Source organism: Mesoplodon densirostris, chromosome 5 (assembly GCF_025265405.1).
Source record: "Mesoplodon densirostris isolate mMesDen1 chromosome 5, mMesDen1 primary haplotype, whole genome shotgun sequence".
Classification (NCBI taxonomy): Eukaryota; Metazoa; Chordata; class Mammalia; order Artiodactyla; family Ziphiidae; genus Mesoplodon; species Mesoplodon densirostris.
The window spans coordinates 150275230-150296811 of record NC_082665.1 but is presented as its reverse complement, the minus strand read 5'-3'; the positions used below and the strand labels follow the sequence as shown (position 1 = coordinate 150296811).

The 21582-nt window shown below is 43.5% G+C and overlaps 1 protein-coding gene across 1 annotated transcript in view; it reads left to right on the top strand.

The window, feature by feature from the left end:
- PCCB (propionyl-CoA carboxylase subunit beta) overlaps positions 1 to 21582 on the top strand; it is a 93260-nt gene that overhangs the window by 31632 nt on the left and 40046 nt on the right. The window contains exons 7-9 of the mRNA XM_060100248.1: positions 7161 to 7269; positions 8727 to 8847; positions 10463 to 10544. Of these exons, the coding sequence (XP_059956231.1) occupies positions 7161 to 7269; positions 8727 to 8847; positions 10463 to 10544 (312 nt within the window). The remainder of the gene's footprint in view (positions 1 to 7160; positions 7270 to 8726; positions 8848 to 10462; positions 10545 to 21582) is intronic.

The window sequence follows — 21582 nt, the reverse complement described above, 5'->3', positions numbered from 1 at the left end:
TTGATCCATTTTGAGTTAATTTTTGTATGTGATGTAACATAAGGTCCAACTTCATGTTTTTGCACATGGATATCCAGTTTTCCTAGCACTATTTTTTCCTTTTCCATTATAGTTTATTACAGGATATTGAATCTAGTTTCCTGTGCTATACAGTGGGCCCTTGTTGTCTTATTTTATATATAGTCGTGTGTATCTGTCAACCCCAAACTCCTAATTTATTCCTCTCTCCACCCCTTCCTCTTTTTTTTTTTTTTTGCGGTACGCGGGCCTCTCACTGTTGTGGCCTCTCCCGTCACGGAGCACAGGCTCCAGTCGCGCAGGCTCAGCAGCCGTGGCTCACGGGCCCAGCTGCTCCGCAGCATGTGGTATCTTCCCGGACTGGGGCATGAACCCGTGTCCCCTGCATCGGCAGGCGGACTCTCAACTGCTGCGCCACTAGGGAAGCCCCACCCCTTCCTCTCTGATAACCATAAGTTTGTTTTCTATGTCTGGGAGTCTGTTTCTGTTTTGTAAACAAGTTCATTTGTATCATATTTTAGATTCCATATATAAGTGATATCATATGATATTTGTCTTCTCTTTCTGACTTGGTTCAGTTAGTATGATAATCTCTAGGTCCATCCATGTTGCTGCAAATGGCATTATTTCATTCTTTTTTACGGCTGAGTAGTATTCTATTGTATATATATACCACATCTTTATCCACTCATCTGTTGATGGACATTTAGGTTGATTCCATGTCTTGGCTATTATAAATAGTGCTATAAATATGAATACTGAGGTGCACCTATCTTTTTTGAATGGAGTTTTCTCTGGATATATGCCCAGGAGTGGGATCTGGCACCATTTGTTGAAAAGACTGTTCTTTCTCCATTGAATGGTCTAAGTATCATTGTTGAAAACCATTTGACCAGGCATGGAAGGGTTTATTTCTGGGCTCTCTATTCTGTTCCATTGGTCTATATGTCTGTCTTTATGCCAGTACCACACTGTTTTGATTTCTGTAGCTTTTTAGTAGGTTTTGAAGTCAGGAAGTGTGAGACCTCCAACCTTGTTCTGTTTCAGAATTGTTTTGGCTGTACACAGAGTCCCTTGAGATTCCACATCAACTTTAGGATGGATTTTTCTATTTCTGCAAAAATGTCATTGAGATTTTGGTAGGGATGATGTTGAATCTGTACATTGCTTTTGGTAGTTTTTACATCTTAACAATATTGAGTCTTTCAATCCATAAATAGAAGATATCTTTTCCATTATGTCTTATTTAATTTCTTTCAGAAATGTTTTATAATTTTCACTGTACAAGTTTTTTTTTTTTTTTGCGTTTTTGGCTAAGTTATACCTAAGTACTTTATCCTTTTAGAAACTATTGTAAATGAAATTGTTTTTGTAACTTCCTTTTCAGATGCGTCATCGTTAGCATACGGAAATGCAACTGATTTTGGTGTGTTACTTTTGTATCCTGCAACTTAATTTGTTTATTCTAACTTTGTGCGTGTGTGGAATCTTTGGGGTTATCTACATATAAAATCCATGTCATCTGCAAACAGATAGTTTTACTTCTTCCTTTCTGATTTGGGTGCCTTTTTCTTTTTCTTGACTAATTGCTCTGGCTAGGATTTCCAGTACTGTGTTGAATGGAAGTGGAGAAAGCAGGCATCCTTGCCTTGTCCCTGATCTTAGAGGAAAAGCTTCCAGTCTTTAACCATTGAGTATAATGTTAGCTGTGGGTTTTTCATATGTGGCCTTAATCATGTTGAAATAGTTTCTTTCTAGTTTTCTGAGTATATTTATCATGAAAGAGTATTGAATTTTGTGATGCTTTTTCTGCATTGAAATGATCATGTAATTTTTTCCCTTTGTTCTTTTAATGTGGTGTATTGATATTGGTGTGTTCAACCATCCTTGCATTTCAGGGAAGAATTCCTCTTGGTCTTGGTGTATAATTCCTTATGAAATGTTGTATTAGATCTGCTAGTATTTTGTTGAGCATTTCTGCATCAATATTTATATGGGATATTGATGTGTACTTTTCTTGTAGTGTCTTTGTCTGGCTTTGGTATTAAGGTAATGCTGGGTCTCAGAATGAATTAGGAGGTATTTCCTTCTCTTTAATTTGTTGGGAAGAGCTTGAGAAGGATTGGTGTTTAATCTTTCTTAAAATGTTTGGTAGACTTCACTGGTGAAGCCATTTGGTCTTGGGCTTTTCTTTGGGAGATTTTTGATTACTGATTGTCTCCTTACTAGTTACAGTTCTATTCAGATTTTCTATTTTTTCATGATTCAGTCTTGGCGGTAGGTTGTGTATTTTTAGGAATTTGTCCATATCATCCAGGTTATCCAATTTGCTGTATAGAATTGTTCATAGTACTCCTATAATCTTTTTATTTCTATGGAATTGGTAGTGATGTCCCCACATTCATTTGTGATCTTAGTAATTTGAGTCTATTTTTTCTTAGTCCATCTAGCTAAATATTTGTCTATTTTATTGATATTTTTGAGGAACCAAGTTCTGGTGTTACTGATTTTTTTTTCTCCCTCTATTTTTTTTATTTTTCATTTATCTCAGCTCTAATCTTTATTTTCTTTCTTTTGCTAACTTTGGGTTTAGTTCTTTTTCTTTTCTTTTCTTTTAGTTCCTTAAGATGTAAAGTTAGGTTGAAAACTTACTTTCCTTTTTTTTTTTTTTTTTTTTGCTTATTGATTTTTTTGGCTGCATTGGGTCTTTGTTGCTACGCACAGGCTTTCTCTAGTTGCGGTAAGCGCGGGCTACTCTTCGTTGCAGTGCGTGGGCTTCTCATTTTGGTGGCTTCTCTTGTTGTAGAACATGGGCTTTAGGCACACGGGGTTCAGAAGTTGTGGCACATAGGCTCAGTAGTTGTGGCTCGCAGGCTCTAGAGCGCAGGCTCAGTAGTTGTGGTGCATGGGCTTAGTTGCTCCGCGGCATGTGGGATCTTCCTGGACCAGGGCTCGAACCCCCGTCCCCTACATTGGCAGGCGGATTCTTAACCACTGAGCCACAAGGCAAGCCCTGAGAACTTACTTTCTTAATGTGTTTAACAGCTTTAAATTCCCCTCTTAGCACTGTTTTGCTGCATCTCGTAAGTTTTTGTATGTTTTCATTTCTCAGTATTTTCTAATTTCCCTTGATTTCATCTTTGATCCATTGGCTGTTTTAAGAGTGTGATTTTTAGGTCTTCCCTGGTGGTGCAGTGGTTAAGAATCCGCCTGCCAGTGCAGGGGACACGTGTTCAAGCCCTGGTCCGGGAAGATCCCACATGCTGCGGAGCAACTAAGCAGGTGTGCCACAACTACTGAGCCTGGGCTCTAGAGCCTGTGAGCCACAACTACTGAGCCTGTGCACCACAGCAACCGAAGCCCACGTGCCTAGAGCCCGTGCTCTGCAATAAGAGAAGCCACCGCAATGAGGAGCCCATGCACCGCAACGAAGAGTAGTCCCCACTCACCGCAGGTAGAGAAAGCCTGTGCGCAGCAAGGAAGACCCAACACAGCCAAAAATAAATAAATTTATTTAAAAAAAGTGTGATGTTTAATTTCCACACATTTGTAAGTTTCCAGTTTTTCTTGTTTCTAGTTTCATTCCATTGCGATCAAACAACATAGTTTGTATGATTTCAATCTTTTTAAATTTATTAAGACTTGTTTCACATATGCCTAACATGTAGTCTATCCGATATAATACTGTTGTCTACTCTACCATCTAGATTCTAGTTTGGTCGCTTGTCCCCAGAATGTCCTTAATGGCATTTTCTTTCTCCAGTACAGGATCCATTTCAGGATCACATATTGCACTTAGTTGTCATGTTGCATTAATTTCCCTTACTCTGTGACAATTCCTCAGACTCTTTGTCATGACATTTTGAAGGCTACAGAATGAATTATTTCATAGATTGTTGCTCAGTTTGGGTTTATCTGGTATTTCCTCATGATCAGAATCAGATTAGGTATCCCAGCCTGTCTACTACATTAGTGATATTGTATCCTGCTCAGATGATCCCATCTGGAGGCAAGTGATGGCCACCTGCCCTTCACTGGTGACATTAATTTGATCATTGTTGAGGTGTTGTCTGGTTTCTCCACTATGTAGTTACCGTTTTTTCTTTGTAACTGATACTCACTGGGGAGTGGCTTTGAGACCATACAAGTGTGCTGTTCCACATTATACTTTTTTCCTTGATTTAGTATCTATTGATGATCCTTGTCCAAACCAACCTTTACAGGATGGTTATGTTCCAGCCCCACCACTTGCTTCGTATCAGTTGGTGACCTACTCTAAGGAAGAGCCCTGCTTTTCTTGGGCATTGGTTTATTTCATTGACTTAATATGGGTCCATGGATTGCCTATTTTACTCAGTGGCTTATATTCCATTACAATACTGTCATTGTTTTGATGCTCAAATTGCCCTTCCTTTAGCCAATGGGTGTCCCTGTAAGCTGGCTTCTGTGCTCTTTTGATAGGAGAACCAATGTCAAATGTATACATTACGGGTAGTGTGTTTTAGTTCTTGAACTTTTTCCTACCCTGAAGTCACGAAGATACTATTTTCTAAAAGTTTTATTATTTTGCCTTTTATGTTTGCATCTAAAGTTGGAGTTGATTTTTACACATAGTATGAAATAGAGGCTAGTTTGATGTTTTAAAAAATTTTTTTCCAGTATAGACACCTAGTTGACCTAGAGCCTTTTATTGAAATGAACAATCTTTCCTGCTCTGTGATGTCATTTATATTGTGAATCAAGCATCCATATATCGAGTGTTTCACTGAGCTTTCTTGGTCTGTTTGCTTATCTCTGTGCCAGTCAGTACCATACTATCAATTATAATGGCTTTACAACAAATGCTGATACCTGGTACAGCAAGTTGTCCTTCCGTATTTTCTTTAAGTGGTATGGATATGGGGTATTCTTGACCCTTTGCACTTCTACAATTTTTTTTTTTTACAACTTTGAGATATAATTGATGTATGGTGAGCTGCACACACTTTAAGTTGTGCAATTAGAGCTTTGATGCGTGTATACAACCATGAAGCCATGACCACAATTAAGATAATGAACATAACCATCACTTCCCAAAGTTTCCTCATGTATTGTTGTAATTCATTCTTTCCTACCTCCCAGCCCTGTCTTTAGGTAACTGTTCATCTGCTTTTTTTTTTAATTAAAAAAATTTTTTTTAATTTTATTTATTTATTTTTGGCTGTGTTGGGTCTTTGTTGCTGCATGCGGGCTTTCTCTTGCTATGGCGAGCAGGGGCTTCTGTAGTTGCAGCGAGCGGGGGCTACTCTTCATTGCGGTGTGAGGGCTTCTCATTGCAGTGGCTTCTCTTGCTGCGGAGCACGTGGTCTAGGCGCATGGGCTTCGGTAGTTGCAGCATATGGGCTCAGTAGTTGTGGTGCACGGGCTTAGTTGCTCTGTGGCATGTGGGATCTTCTGGACCAGGGATTGAACCCGTGTCTCCTGCATTGGCAGGCGGATTCTTAACCACTGTGCCACCAGGGAAGCCCTCATCTGCTTTTTATCACACAGGATTAATTTGCATTTTCTAGAATGTTATATAAACAGAACCATACAAAATGACATTTTGTATGTACGAAATATATACAAAAAGTATGTACTCTTTTTTTTTTTTGATGGGGCTGGTTTCTTTCACTTAGGATAATTATTTTGAGATTCACTTGTTGATGGAGTTGGGCTGTTTCTAGTTTTTTTGTTTTTGGCTGTGTTAGGTCTTTGTTGCTGCGCGCATGCGTTCTCTAGTTGCAGTGAGCGGGGGCTACTCTTTGTTGTAGCGCGTGGTCTTCTCATTGTGGTGGCTTCTCTTGCTGCAGAGCACAGGCTCCAGGCATGTGGGCTTCAGTAGTTGCAGCACTCGGGCTCAGTAGTTGTGGCATGCAGGCTCTAGAGCATAGGCTCAGAAGTTGTGGTGCACAGGCTTTGTTGCTCAGGCATGTGGGATCTTCCCGGACCAGGGATTGAATCCATGTCCCCCGCATTGGCAGGCAGATTCTTAACCACTGTGCCACCAGGGAAGTCTCTGTTTCTAGTTTTTGATTGTTACAAGTAATGCTCTTATGAACATTTGTTTGAGTCTTTGTGCGGAGTGGGGAAGATAGACCTCTCTAGCTAAGCCATTCTAGCAAGATTCCAAACCAAGGAGCCATAAAATAAAGACTGATACAACACAGATAATAGTCTAAAGACTAACGTCCTTAGTATATAAAAACAACTATCTAGTAGGAGAATGGGCAAAGAACATGAACAATGAGCTGACAGAGATGATTGTAGTAAACTACTTATTGCAGCATTGCTTGTTATAAGTAAAACACTGGCAGCAGTCTAAAGGACCATCAGTAGGTGACAAGTAAGTTGTGATACATATCCTACTATACTGATACGGAATAATCTTCAAGAAGTTTGAGAACAGTGTGTGTAGGACAATGTGCTAGAGAGAAAGTAAGAGGGAAAAAATATATAAATGCTCATATGCATGGATGTCAGAGAAACTGACAGTGGTCGTCTTTGGGGATGGAAATTAGAGGGCTGAAAATAAGGGCTTGCATGTAGACTTACTTTCTACTGTGTCTCCTATTCCGATTAAATTTTTTACAATATGTCTTTATTATCTTTAAGTTAGAAACTACAAATTAAAGCCTGTCACTCTCTCAAAACACCAAACATTGATTATCATTGTCTCCAGATGGCTTCACTTAAAGTGACCGATTAATTTTAGGCAAGCTGCACAGTATCACAGTGCCTCAGTTTCCTGATCTATAAATGGGGTGATAATAGTACCTAGGCTTTAATGACACAATCCCATGAAATGCTTAGAAAAATTCTTGGTGTGCAGCAAGCTCTGAATAAGGGTCACCTGTTAGGGTGTTCTACAGTGAATGACTGGTAGCCACACTGCAGGCCATTTTGCTGAGAGAGAACCAGGCAACGAAGATTTTTTGATAGACAGTGAGGCAGGGAAAACGTGGGTCTTTAGTTTGGATACGCAGCTGTGAGCTGCGTCCTAACCTGGTTTTGCCACCGCGTCACTATCTTCTCTGCGTTTGTCATCTTGGCTGTGTGAACTCTATGGCTCCATTGAGTTCTGGTGCTCTGAGATTGAACTTTCTGGAATTCTCTGGTTTCAGGACACCTCCTACCTGTTCATCACTGGCCCTGATGTTGTGAAGTCTGTCACCAATGAGGACGTTACCCAGGAGGAGCTCGGGGGCGCCAGGACCCACACCACCATGTCAGGTTAGAGGCCTCGAAGCTTACCTTACTGTTGTCAGCACTGAGAAGAGGAATTGCTAGAAGTGACAGTCTGTACAGATATCACTTCACTGACAGAATTTCTTTGAATAGACTGTAGTATCATGTATTGTCTACAGAGATAGTAATAAAGGTGGATTTATATCTCAAACTCGTTAAATTACAGGCTACTACTAATGCTTTCATAGTCCTTGAAATTTTTTTTTTTGCTGTACGCGGGCCTCTCACCGTTGTGGCCTCTCCCGTTGCGGAGCACAGGCTCCGGACGCGCAGGCTCAGTAGCCATGGCTCACAGGCCCAGCCACTCGGCGGCATGTGGGATCTTCCCAGACCGGGGCACGAGCCCGTGTCCCCTGCATCGGCAGGTGGACTCTCAACTGCTGTGCCACCAGGGAAGCCCATCTTTGAAATTTTTGAGCTAACTAGAATAATGGTTATAAGAATTATGATTCATAAAGTATGTGTGCTGTGGAAAAAGTAGCATAGGGTAAAGGGGGTTGGGATTGTTACAGTTTTAATGAGGGTGGTAAGGACAGGCCTCACTGGGCAATAGTTGAGCAGGTTTGAAGGAGTGGACTGCGTGCATACCTAGGGGAGAAGCATTGCAGGCAGAGGCTTCTGAGGAAGGAGAGGGGCTGGTGTGCTCGGTGAGTGGCAAGGAAGGTGGTTGCATTAGAGACACGACATGATCTGACTTTAAAAGCTCAGTTGGGCTGCCTGGTAGAGAAGAGACTCTGGGGGCAGCGGTGGAAGCAGGGAGTCCGGTGGGGTGAACCTGAGAGGGGATTTCCTGCCCCACTTTCTCTGTCATGTCTATGGCCCTGTTTGGCTCTTCTGAGATTTCAGAGTGTTCCTGAGGAATGACGGCTTGATTCCTTACCAGGCCATGTGGTTCCCCGTCTTTCCTCCTTTGTTCTGCCATTGCTGAGCACCATGACATATGCCAGCCGCTTTCCTTTTATGTTTTATTGTCCAGCTTTCTTGAGTGTTAATGGACGTATAACCAGGCATTATTCCAGTTGTTGGGCTGCAGTGATATGATAGGCCTGGCCTCTGCCCCGTTGGAGCTGATACTCTCGGGGAGATGTCAGGCAGTAAACAGGGAAATAGGTGCTGCAGGGAAAAGTGTGACTAGAATTCCCACCTGGTCCAGGGATGGAGAGTGAGGGGTGTGGGGAAAGTTGTGCTCTGGAGAGGGGCAGGGAAAGCCTTGGCAAATAGGCGACACTAGGTCAAAGACCTGGATAATGAAAGGAGTGACCCTTGCAGAGAGAACAGGCTGCATGGACTGAGGGTCAGCCTGCAGGTGTGTGGTGTGGTACCGTCCTCAGGGGAGGGGGCGGCGACGCTGCAGCCCCGCCCTAGAGGGGGCAGGTGGGCATGAAGCTGCGTCTCTGGGCTGACAGGCGCCCTGGCCCATTATATACTCCCTGTTTTCTCAGGCGTGGCCCACAGAGCTTTTGAAAACGACGTGGACGCCTTGTGTAATCTCCGGGAGTTCTTCAACTACTTGCCTCTCAGCAATCAGGACCCGGCCCCCGTCCGTGAGTGCCATGATCCCAGGTGAGTTGCAGGCCGGAGCTCCTTCTCTCATTTTGCAGGTTGACTTGTCCTTCTCTGGCCCCTGTGCCCTGGCGGGACCTCCAGGGTCTGCCCTGGTCAGCAGCTTGGAGTAGATTGTGCAGTGGAGTCAGGTGTAGGCATGGTGGTGGCATGTCTGGGTATAGGAGCCACGAAGGATTTTATTTACTTATTTAAAAAGAAATTAAAAAAAAAATTCTGGCCATGCTGTGTGGCATGCGGGATCTTAGTTCCCCCACCAGGGATCAAATCTGTGCCCCCTGCAGTGGAAGCTCAGACAGAGTCTTAACCACTGGACTGCCAGGGAAATCCCAAGAGATTTAATTTTTATTCACGTTTTTTCCTCTCTCTAATATCTGACAAGTAGCTTGGGAGTAAAAAGTGGCCAAAAAAAATATTATTTCTGAGTCTTTGTCCAGAATTGAGAGAGTTTTTTTTTTTTTTTGTCTTAACATGAAATAAATCAATGTGAAATGATTCAGACAGCATGCCCTCTAGGAAATGTGCTTATGCAGACCTGCTTGTGGCCAGAAGCTGGGGCATTCCTGGGGAAGGGTGTGTTGCTGACCACCTAGTGAAGACCTTCCTTCCTTCTTGCTATTCCGGCCACTGCCTGATGTGGGGAGCACCGCAGAATAAGCCAGACGCCCAGCTGGGGATCTATAGCTCCAGGCCACTGGCTGCTGTCTTCTCCATTTTGTTTCCTCTCTGATTTTGAAGCACTCACTTGGCCTGCAGTACTTCTGCAGAAGGACTTGAAATTGTGTCCCTCGGGAAGAAGCCATCCCTCGGGAAGAAGCCGTTTGCAGACACTGCCCTGGGCTTCTACCTATGGGGCCGTGTCTGGGCCAGGGATGCTCTGAAGAGTCATGTCCCCAGGGCCCCTCCTTGTCTGCCTCTGCCTCACTCCTCAGGGGATACAATCAGTGGCCCAGTGCGTGTAGTCATGAGAGGGAGGGTGGTCACAAGGCCCAGAAGCGATGGGCACAGCCTCCTTTTCCGAGCTGCTGTACTGTTTGGGGTTCTTGAAAGGTTTAGGACATCATTTGAAGGTGTTACGGTCTGAGGGCCCAGACATGTCTGAACAGCCTGCTTTGGCCCAGCCATACCTCCTCTTCATTCAGTCCCAGGGAAGCTGTATGCCTATGTGTAAACAGCACATGAAAAGTAAGGGAGGGCTTTGTTACTGGGTGGGGCTGTACCCAAGACGCTGGTGCTGAGCTCTCTGGGAAGCTGGGCTTGATGGTACAGGGGCTTATTCACTACAATGTCCTTTGGTGCTGCATACAATACCTAGAATGTAGGAGGTATTCAGAGAGGATAAGTGAAGGCATCTCCACGTGCAGGGGAATAAGCTCATTGTTTTTTCCTCTAAATGAAAACAGAAAGATCTTCTGGGTTAATATCAAGCTCAGGTTCAGTTTAATACGGTGGTAACAAAGGAATGTATCTTTGGGGACTGCTTTGCGAGCCCAGCAGGGACAGAATCAGTCCAGCCCCCATGCTGTGTCTCCCCCATTTCCTCTCCCATTCCCCACCCACAGAAGGCAACGGGCTCTTCCATGTTGATTATATCTGCCTCTTTTTCTATCCAAAGTGACCGTCTGGTTCCTGAGCTTGACACCATTGTCCCTTTGGAATCTACCAGAGCCTACGACATGGTGGACGTCATACACTCTGTAAGTGCCACACCTGTCTGTCTTGTCTGTGCTGGCTCAGCCACGTGCATGTCCTTGTGCTTTGGCTCAGTGAGGAAGTGCTTTACCCACAGGCCTTACCATTGGGCAACACAGGCAGGGCATGGGGTGGCACAGAACAAGGGCCCTGAGTAGTGTGCTGTGGGAAGAGCTGTGGCTGTGGCCACCCTACTGGCTTGGATGGGCTTGGGGGCGTGGCAGTTGGATCCGCAGAGCTCAGGGCTCTTGAGCTGGCACTCTGAGGCCCATAGAGAAAGGGCCGTGTCTCCAGAGCCTGCAGTTGAGGCAGGATGACTCTTCATGTACCTCTGTTTGGAGCCTCATGCTCAGAGGGCATTTTTTTTTTCTCTACAGAAAGGAGAGTACACAAGGTGTCCTGTGACAGGGTTGAGGGGTGTGTGTGTGGGTCGGAGGAGGGCGGGAGTCGTTTGTACCTTTTTCTTGGTGTAGCAGGTTCCTGGGTCATTAAGTGAAGAGGGCAGTGTTGGGGTCAACTGGGGGCATCTGTCGATGGCCACCGTCTCCCTCACACTTCCCTACGCGCGCTGTGCTCTTAGCTCTCCTCGCTTAGCTGAACCCGACGGCTCTGTGGGCACAGCCTCTCCCGGGGCCCTGGCTCTCCCAGGGACCTGTTCCTCCTCCCTGTACTGTGGGGAGTCAGCGTGAGGCAGCGGCCGTGGCCGGGCTCTGGCCCTCCTCATTGCTGGATTCTCAGCCCACGGACACCGCTGGAGCCCGATGCTACCAGCATGCCCTCCTCTGACCTGAGCCTTCCGCACTCTCTACGCCCTCACAGTTGTGCTGTCCGTCTCGCACCACCTCTGCTCCTGGACTCCCCAGCCCTCAAGCATCCCGTTCCTCTGGAGCCCTCTGCCCTCGTGGCCTCTGCCTTCCTGGCCCAGCTTGGACGCTGCCATTGTGCCAGATGTTAACAGCCAGGCACTGTTCTCAGTGTTGGTGCTGTTATGACACTGTGATGGACAAAAACCCTGCCTTGGCGACCTCACATTTGGGTGAGAGATTCAGAGAACAAAAGCATACATGGCATGGGTAGTTTTAGGTCCAAAAGTAGTGTGAAGAAGGGAAACTGGGGTCGGTGTCATCCGTGCTCCAATTCTTTTGCCCTTTGGAGTCCCATCCCTGGTTCAAGGCTGCAGCCAGCCATCCATCCATCCATCCATCCATCCATCCATCCATCCATCCATCCATACATCCACTCATCCATCCAGTCACTTATTCATCCACACACCCACGTTGCCAGTGGGGCCTGAGCCTGCCAGAGGAAAGCCCCAGAGCCTTGCTCCAGCCTGAGCTGGGCCCTCGGTTCACCTCTCTGGTCTCTGGCTTGAATATGTGCCGTGAACCTCCCCTCAGCTCCTGTTTTTATCTTCTTCACCTTCCCTGATCGAAACCCTAACTTCCTTCTCTATTCCCCACTCTGATCAGATGACATCAGCATTTCCTTCATGGAGAAAATTGAGAGCATCAGGTTCATCACTCTCCATAGGTGCCTGTTTCTCCCTCCCCACCATCCCTCCGTGTCTCCCCAGGCTCAGAGAATGAGGGGCCTCACCTGGCCTCCTCACTCCATTGCTTCCTATCTGGCATCTTGCTTTCTTGACTGGTTTAACTTCTTCTCCCTCTCTTAACTCCTTCCTCTGGGCAATAAATGTGTTTGAACATGTATGGACTTCTTGTCTGCTAAACCAAACCCATCTTAACCTGAATCTCTATTGAACTGATGTCCACAGTCTTTTCTACCTTTTTCCTTAAACTCCTCTTGTCTCTTCTTCCTTTATTCCTCTCTGGAATCCGGCTTCTGCTTTCCTCCCTCTGTTCAATGACAGCTCTCCTAATGACCTCTCCAAATTGCTAAATCCAGGGAACTAAGGGCATTAAAGAGGTATAGTTACAGAGGTAACCATTATTAAAATAAATATAAATCCTCCTAAATAACAGAAACATTTATATAGAATAGATCAAATAAATGCATCACATAGAGAAACAGACAAGCCTCCTCAGTGTTCTCTTCCAGGTACTGTTTTCCCACCAAACCCCTGAGGGAAACCACCATCTTGACCTTTAACAGCATAAACTAGTTTTTCTTGGTTTTGTATATACTGTATAAATGGAATCACATCATGTGTGGTCTTTTCTGTCTGGCTGCTTTCATTCAACGAGACGACTGAAATTCATCCATATTGTTGCAATGCGTGTTATTCTCGTGGTTCTCCTCAGGCTTTTTTTTTTTTTGAGGCTTTTTTTTTTTGAATTTTAGAATTTTATTTTTTTATACAGCTGTTTCTTATTAGTTATCCATTTTATACATATTGGTGTATACATGTCAATCCCAATCTCCCAGTTCATCCCACCAGCAACACTCCCCACCACCACTTTCCCCCCTTGGTGTCCATATGTTTGTTCTCTACATCTGTGTCTCTGTTTCTGCCCTGAAAACCAGTTCATCTGTACCATTTATCTAGGTTCCACATATATGCGTTAATATACGATATTTGTTTTTCTCTTTCTGACTTACTTCACTCTGTATGACAGTCTCCAGATCCGTGCACATCTCTACAAATGACCCAATTTCGTTCCTTTTAATGGCTGAGTAATATTCCATTGTATATATGTACCACAACTTCTTTATCCATTCGCCTGTCGTTGGGCATTTAGGTTGCTTCCATGACCTGGCTGTTGTAAATAGGGCTGCAGTGAACATTGGGGTGCATGTGTCTTTTTGAATTATGGTTTTCTCTGGGTATATGCCAAGTAGTGGGAATGTTGGGTCATATGGTAATTCTGTTTTTAGTTTTTTAAGGAATCTCCATACTGTTCTCCATAGTGGCTGTATCAATTTACATTCCCACCAACAGTGCAAGAGGGTTCCCTTTTCTCCACACCCTCTCCAGCATTTGTTGTTTGTAGATTTTCTGATGATGCCCATTCTAACTGGTGTGAGGTGATACCTCATTGTAGTTTTGATTTGCATTTCTCTAATAATTAGTGATGTTGAGCAGCTTTTCATGTGCTTTTTGGCCATCTGTATGTCTTCTTTGGAGAAATGTCTATTTAGGTCTTCTGACCTTTTTTTTTTTTTTTTTTTTGCTGTACGCGGGCCTCTCATTGTTGTGGCCTCTCCCGTTGTGGAGCACAGGCTCCGGACGTGCAGGCTCAGCAGCCATGGCTCACGGGCCCAGCTGATCCGTGGCATGTGGGATCCTCCCAGACCGGGGAAGAACCCGTGTCCCCTGCATTGGCAGGTGGACTCCCAACCACTGCGCCACCAGGGAAGCCCATCTTCTGACCATTTTTTGATTGGGTTGTTTGTTTTTTAAATATTGACTTGCATGAGCTGTTTATATATTTTGGAGATTTATCCTTTGTCCGTTGATTCGTTTGCAAATATCTTCTCCCATTCTGAGGGTTGTCTTTTTGTCTTGTTTGTAGTTTCCCTTGCTTTCCAAAGCTTTTAAGTTTCATTAGGTCCCATTTGTTTATTTTTGTTTTTATTTCATTACTCTAGGAGGTGGATCAAAAAAGATCTTGCTGTGATTTATGTGAAAGAGTGTTCCTCCTATGTTTTCCTCTAAGAGTTTTATAGTGTCCAGTCTTACATTTAGATCTCTAATCCATTTTGAGTTTATTTTTGTGTATGGTGTTAGAGAGTGTTCTAATTTCATTCTTTTACATGTAGCTGTCCAGTTTTCCCAGCACCACTTATTGAAGAGGCTGGCTTTTCTCCATTTTATACTCTTGCCTCCTTTATCAAAGATAAGGTGACCATATGTGCATGGGTTTATCTCTGGGCTTTCTATCCTGTTCCATTGATCTATATTTCTGTTTTTGTGCCAGTACCATACTGTCTTGATTACTGTAGCTTTGTAGTATAGTCTGAAGTCAGGGAGCCTGATCTCTTCAGCTCTGTTTTCGTTCTTAAGATTGCTTTGGCTATTTGGGGTCTTTTGTGTTCCCATAAAAATTGTGAAATTTTTTGTTCTAGTTCTGTGAAAAATGCCACTGGTAGTTTGATAGGGATTGCTTTGAATGTGTAGATTGCTTTGTGTAGTAGTCATTTTCACAATGTTGATTCTTCCAATCCAAGAACATGGTATATCTCTCCATCTATTTGTATCATCTTTAATTTCTTTCATCAGTGTCTTATAATTTTCTGCATACAGGTCTTTTGTCTCCTTAGGTAGGTTTATTCCTAGATATTTTATTCTTTTTCTTGCAATGGTAAATTGGAGTGTTTCCTGAATTTCACTTTCAGATTTTTCATCACTAGTGTATAAGAATGCCAGAGGGCTTCCCTGGTGGCGCAGTGGTTGGGAGACCGCCTGCCGATGCAGGGGACACGGGTTCGTGCACCGGTCCGGGAGGATCCCACATGCCGTGGAGCGGCTGGGCCCGTGAGCCATGGCCACTGAGCCTGCGTGTCTGGAGCCTGTGCTCCGCAATGGGAGAGGCCACAACAGTGAGAGGCCCGCGTACCGCAAAAAAAAAAAAAAAAAAAAAAAAAGCCAGAGATTTCTGTGCATTAGTTTTGTATCCTGCTGCTTTACCAAATTCATTGATTAGCTCTAGTAGTTTTCTGATAGCCTCTTTAGGATTCTCTATGTCTAGTATCATGTCATCTGCAAACAGTGACAGCTTTATTTCTTCTTTTCCAATTTGGATTCCTTTTATTTCCTTTTCTTCTCTGATTGCTGTGGCTAAAACTTCCAAAACTATGTTGAATAAGAGTGGTGAGAGTGAGCAACTCTGTCTTGTTCCTGATCTTAGTGGAAATGGTTTCAGTTTTTCACCATTGAGGACGACGTTGGCTGTGGGTTTGTCATATATGGCCTTTATTATGTTGAGGAAAGTTCTCTCTATGCCTACTTTCTGCAGGGTTCTTATCATAAGTGGGTGTTGAATTTTGTCGAAAGATTTCTCTCCATGTATTGGGATGATCATATGGTTTTTCTCCTTCAATTTGTTAATATCATGTATCATGTTGATTGATTTGCATATATTGAAGAATCCTTGCATTCCTGGAATAAACCCCACTTCATCATGGTGTATGATTCTTTTAATGTGCTGTTGGATTCTGTTTGCTAGTATTTTGTTGAGAATTTTTACATCTATGTTTATTAGTGATATTGGCCTGTAGCTTTCTTTTTTTGTGACATACTTGTCTGGTTTTGGTATCAGGGTGATGGTGGCCTCGTAGAATGAGTTTTGAAGTGTTCCTCCCTCTTCTATATTTTGGAAAAGTTTGAGAATGGTAGGTGTTAGCTTTTCTCTAAATGTTTGATAGAATTCGCCTGTGAAGCCATCTGGTCCTGGGCTTTTGTTTGTTGGAAGATTTTTAATCACATTTTCAATTTCAGTGCCTGTGATTGGCCTGTTCCTATTTTCTATTTCTTCCTGATTCAGTCTTGGCAGGTTGTGCATGTCTAAGAATTTGTCCATTTCTTCCAGGTTGTCCATTTTATTGGCATAGAGTTGCTTGTAGAAATCTCTCATGATCTTTTGTATTTCTGCAGTGTCAGTTGTTACTTCTCCTTTTTCATTTCTAATTCTATTGATTTGAGTCTTCTTCCTTTTTTTCTTGATGGGTCTGGCTAATGGTTTATCAATTTTGTTTATCTTCTCAAAGAACCAGCTTTTAGTTTTATTGATCTTTGCTATCATTTCCTTCATTTCTTTTTCATTTACTTCTGATCTGATCTTTATGATTTCTTTCCTTCTGCTAACTTTGGGGGGTTTTTGTTCTTCTTTCTCTAATCACTTTAGGTGCAATGTTAGGTTGTTTATTCGAGATGTTTCCTGTTTCTTAAGGTAGGATTGTATTGCTATAAACTTCCCTCTTAGAACTGCTTTTGCTGCATCCCATAGGTTTTGGGTCATCGTGTCTCCATTGTCATTTTTGTTGTTGTTGTTTGTTTGTTTGTTTTTGCAGTACGTGGGCCTCTCACTGCTGTGGCCTCTCCCGTCGCGGAGCACAGGCTCCGGACGCGCAGGCTCAGCGGCCATGGCTCACGGGCCCAGCCGCTCCGCGGCATGTGGGATCTTCCCGGACCGGGGCACGAACCCGCGTCCCCTGCATCAGCAGGCGGACTCTCAATGACTGTGCCACCAGGGAAGCCCTCCATTGTCATTTTTTTCTAGGTATTTTTTGATTTCCTCTTTGATTTCTTCAGTGATCACTTCGTTATTAAGTAGTGTATTGTTTAGCCTCCATGTGTTTGTATTTTTTACAGATCTTTTCCTGTAATTGATATCTAGTCTCATAGCATTGTGGTGGGAAAAGATACTTGATATGATTTCAATTTTCTTAAATTTACCAAGGCAAGATTTGTGACCCAAGATATGATCTATCCTGGAGAATGTTCCATGAGCACTTGAGAAAAATGTGTATTCTGTTGTTTTTGGATGGAATATCCTATAAATATCAATTAAGTCCATCTTGTTTAATGTATCATTTAAAGCTTGTGTTTCCTTTTTTATTTTCATTTTGGATGATCTGTCCATTGGTGAAAGTGGGGTGTTAAAGTCCTCTACTATTAATGTGTTACTGTCGATTTCCCCTTTTATGGCTGTGAGCATTTGCCTTATGTATTGAGGTGCTCCTATGTTGGGTGCATAAATATTTACAATTGTTCTATCTTCTTCTTGGATCGATCTCTTGATCATTACATAGTGTCCTTCTTTGTCTCTTCTAATAGTCTTTATTTTAAAGTTTGTTTTGTCTGATATGAAAATTGCTACTCCGGCTTTATTTTGGTTTCCGTTTGCATGGAATATCTTTTTCCATCCCCTCACTTTCAGTCTTTATGTGTCTCTTGGTCTGAAATGGGCCTCTTGTAGACAGCGTATATATGGGTCTTTTTTTGTGTCCATTCAGCCAGTCTGTGTCTTTTGGTGGGAGCATTTAATCCATTTACATTTAAGGTAATTATCGATATGTATGTTCCTTTTCCCGTTTTCTTAATTGTTTTGGGTTTGTTATTATAGGTCTTTTCCTTCTATTGTGTTTCCTGCCTAGAGAAGTTCTTTTAGTATTTGTTATAAAGCTGGTTTGGTGGTGCTGAACTCTCTCAGCTTTTGCTTGTCTGTAAAGGTTTTAATATCTCCATCAAATCTGAATGAGATCCTTGCTGAGTAGAGTAATCTTGGTTGTAGGTTTTTCTCCTTCATCACTTTAACTATGTCCTGCCACTCCTTTCTGTCTTGCAGAGTTTCTGCTGAAAGATCAGCTTAACCTTATGGGGATTCCGTTGTGTGTTATCTGTTGTTTTTCCCTTGCTGCTTTTAATATGTTTTCTTTGTATTTAATTTTTGATAGTTTGGTTAATATGTGTCTTGGCGTGTTTCTCCATGGATTTATCCTGTATGGGACTGTCTGTGCTTCCTGGACTTGATTAACTATTTCCTTTCCCATGTTAGGGAAGTTTTCCAATATAATCTCTTTAAATATTTTCTCAGTCCCATTTTGTCTTCTTCTTCTGGGACCCCTATAATTCGAATGTTGGTGTGTTTAATGTTGTCCCAGAGGTCTCTGAGACTGTCCTCAGTTCTTTTCATTCTTTTTTCTTTTTTCTGCTCTGCAATAGTTATTTTCACTATTTTATCTTCCAGGTCACTTGTCCGTTCATCTGCCTCAGTTATTCTGCTATTGATCCCTTCTCAAGTATTTTTAATTTCATTTATTGTGTTGTTCATTGTTGCTTGTTTCCTCTTTAGTTCTTGTAGGTCCTTGTTAAATTTTTCTTGCATTTTCTCTATTTCCAAGATTTTGGATCATCTTTACAATCATTATTCTGAATTCTTTTTAGGTAGACTGCCTCTTTCTTCTTCATTTGTTAGGTCTGGTGGGTTTTTACCTTGCTCCTTCATCTGCTGTGTGTTTTTCTATCTTCTCATTTTGCTTATCTTACTGTGTTTGGGGTCTCCTTTTTGCAGGCTGCAGGTTCGTAGTTCCCGTTGTTTTTGGTGTCTGTCCCCAGTGGCTAATGTTGGTTTAGTGGGTTGTGTAGGCTTCCTGTTGGAGGGGACTAGTGCCTGTGTTCTGGTGGATGAGGCTGGATCTTGTCTTTCTGGTGGGCAGGTCCACGTCTGTTTGTGTTTTTTTGGAGTGTCTGTGGCCTTATTATGACTTTAAGCAGCCTCTCTGCTAATGGGTGTTGTTGTGTTCCTGTCTTGCTTGTTGTTTGGCATAAGGTGTCCAGCACTGTAGCTTGCTGGTCGTTGAGGGAAGCTGGGTGCTGGTGTTGAGATGGAGATCTCTGGGAGATTTTTGCCATTCGATATTATGTGGAGCTGGGAGGTCTCTTGTGGACTAGTGTCCTGAAGTTGGCTCTCCCACCTCAGAGACCCAGCACTGTCTCCTGACTGCAGCACCAAGAGCCTTTCATCCACACGGCTCAGAGTAAAAGGGAGAAAAATTAGAAAGAAAGAAAGGAAGAAAGAGGATAAAATAAAGTAAAATAAAGTAAGATAAAATAAAATAATTAAAAAAAATAATTATTAAGAAAAAAAGTTTTTTAAAAAGAAAAAAAACGGACGGATAGAACCTTAGGACAAATGGTGAAAGCAAAGCTATACAGACAAAATCTCACACAGAAGCATACACATACACACTCACAAAATGAGGAAAAGGGGAAAAAAATCATAAATCTTGCTCTCAAAGTCCACCTCCTCAATTTGGGATGATTTGTTGTCTATTCAGGTATTCCACAGATGCAGGGTACATCAAGTTGATTGAGGAGCTTTAATCCGCTGCTTCTGAGGCTGCTGGGAGAGATTCCCCTTTCTCTTCTTTGTTCGCACAGCTCCCGGGGCTCAGCTTTGGATTTGGCCCCGCCTCTGCGTGTAGGTCGCCGGAGGGCGTCTGTTCTTCACTCAGACAGGACGAGGTTAAAGGAGCAGCTGCTTTGGGGGCTCTGGCTCCCTCAGGCCGGGGGGAGAGAGGGGTGCGGATGTGGGGCGAGCCTGCGGCGGCAGATGCTGGTAGGACGTTGCACCAGCCTGTGGCGCGCCTTGCGTTCTCCTGGGGAAGTTGTCCCTGGATCCCGGGACCCTGGCACTGGCAGGCTGCACAGGCTCTCTGGAAGGGAGGTGTGGACACTGACCTGTGCTCGCACACAGGCTTCTTGGTGGCGGCAGCAGCAGCCTTAGTGTCTCATGCCCGTCTCTGGGGTGCACGCTGATAGCCGTGGCTCGCGCCCGTCTCTGGAGCTCCTCTAATCAGTGCTCTTAATCCCCTCTCCTCTCGCACCAGGAAACAAAGAGGGAAGAGAAAGTCTCTTGCCTCTTCGGCAGGTCCAGACTTTTCTCTGGACTCCCTCCCGGCTAGCCGTGGTGCACTAACCCCCTTCAGGCTGTGTTCACGTAGTCGACCCCAGTCCTCTCCCTGCGCTCTGACTGATGCCCGAGCCTCAGCTCCCAGCCCCACCCGCCATGGTGGGTGAGCAGATAAGCCTCTCAGGCTGGTGAGTGCTGGTCACTCATTCTGCACAGAGATTCTGTGCAGGAATCTCTCCACTTTGCCCTCCGCACCCCTGTTGCTGTGCTGTCCTCTGCGGCTCTGAAGCTTCCCCCTTCCGCCACCCACAGTCTTCGCCCTTGAAGGGGCTTCCTAGTGTGTGGAAACTTTTCCTCCTTCACGGCTCCCTTCCACTGGTGCAGGTCCCATCCCTATTCTTTTGTCTCTGTTTATTCTTTTTTCTTTTGCCCTACCTAGGTAAGAGGGGAGTTTCTTGCCTTTTGGGAGGTCTGAGGACTTCTGCCAGCATTCAATAGGTGTTTTGTAGGAGTTGTTCCACGTGTAGATGTATTTCTTGTGTATCTGTGTGGAGGAAGGTGATCTCCGCCTCTTACTCTTCCGCCATCTTCCACCTCGCGCCATGAGTTTGTTTTTGTAGATCCTTTTCTTCTCTTGTGTGTCCCACTGAAAGAAGTTCCTTCAGCATTTGTTGTAGATCAGGTTTGATGGTGCTGAATTCTCTTAGCTTTTGCTTGTCTGTAAAGCTTTTGATTTCTTCGTTGAAACTGAATGAGATCCTTGCTTGATAGAGTAATCTTGGTTGTAGGTTCTTCCCTTTCATCACTTTAAATATATCATGCCACTCCTTTCTGGCTTTTAGAGTTTCTGCTGAGAAATCAGCTGTTAACTTTATGGGAGTCCCTTGTATGTTTGTTGTCTTTCCCTTGTTGCTTTCAGTAATTTTTCTTTGTCTTTAATTTTTGTCAGTTTGATTACTGTGTGTCTCAGCGTGTTTCTCCTTGGGTTTATCCTGCCTGGGACTCTGTGTGCTTCATTGACTTGGGTGGCTATTTCCTTTCCCATGTTAGGGAAGTTTTTGACTATAATATCTTCACATATTTTCTTGGGTACTTTCTCTCTGTCTTCTCCTTCTGGGACCCCTATAATGTGAATGTTGTTGCATTTATTCTTGTCCCAGAGGTCTCTTAGGCTGTCTTCATATCTTTTCATTCTTTTTTCTTTATTCTGTTCTGTGGCAGTGAGTTCCACCATTCTGTCTTCCAGGTGTCTTATCCGTTCTTCTCCCTTAGTTATTCTTGTATTGATTCCTTCTAGTGTATTTTTCTTTTCAGTTATGGTGTTGTTAATCTCTGTTTGTTTGTTCTTTAATTCTTCTAGGTGTCTGTTCTTTAATTCTTCTAGGTCTTTGTTAAACATTTCTTGCATCCTCTCGATCTTTGCCTCCATTCTTTTTCCGAGGTCCTGGATCATCTTCACTATCATTATTCTGAATTCTTTTTCTGGAAGGTTGCCTATCTCCACTTCATCTAGTTGTTTTTCTGGGGTTTTATCTTATTCCTTCATCTGGTACTTAGCCCTCTACCTTTTAATTTTGTGTGTCTTTCTGTGAATGTGGTTTTTGTTCCACAGGCTGCAGGACTGTAGTTCTTCTTGCTTCTGCTGTCTGCCCTTTGCTCTCCTTAGTATTTTGTATGAACAGACCACAGTTTATCTACTGTTGGTGGGCATTTGGGTAGTTTGTAGTTT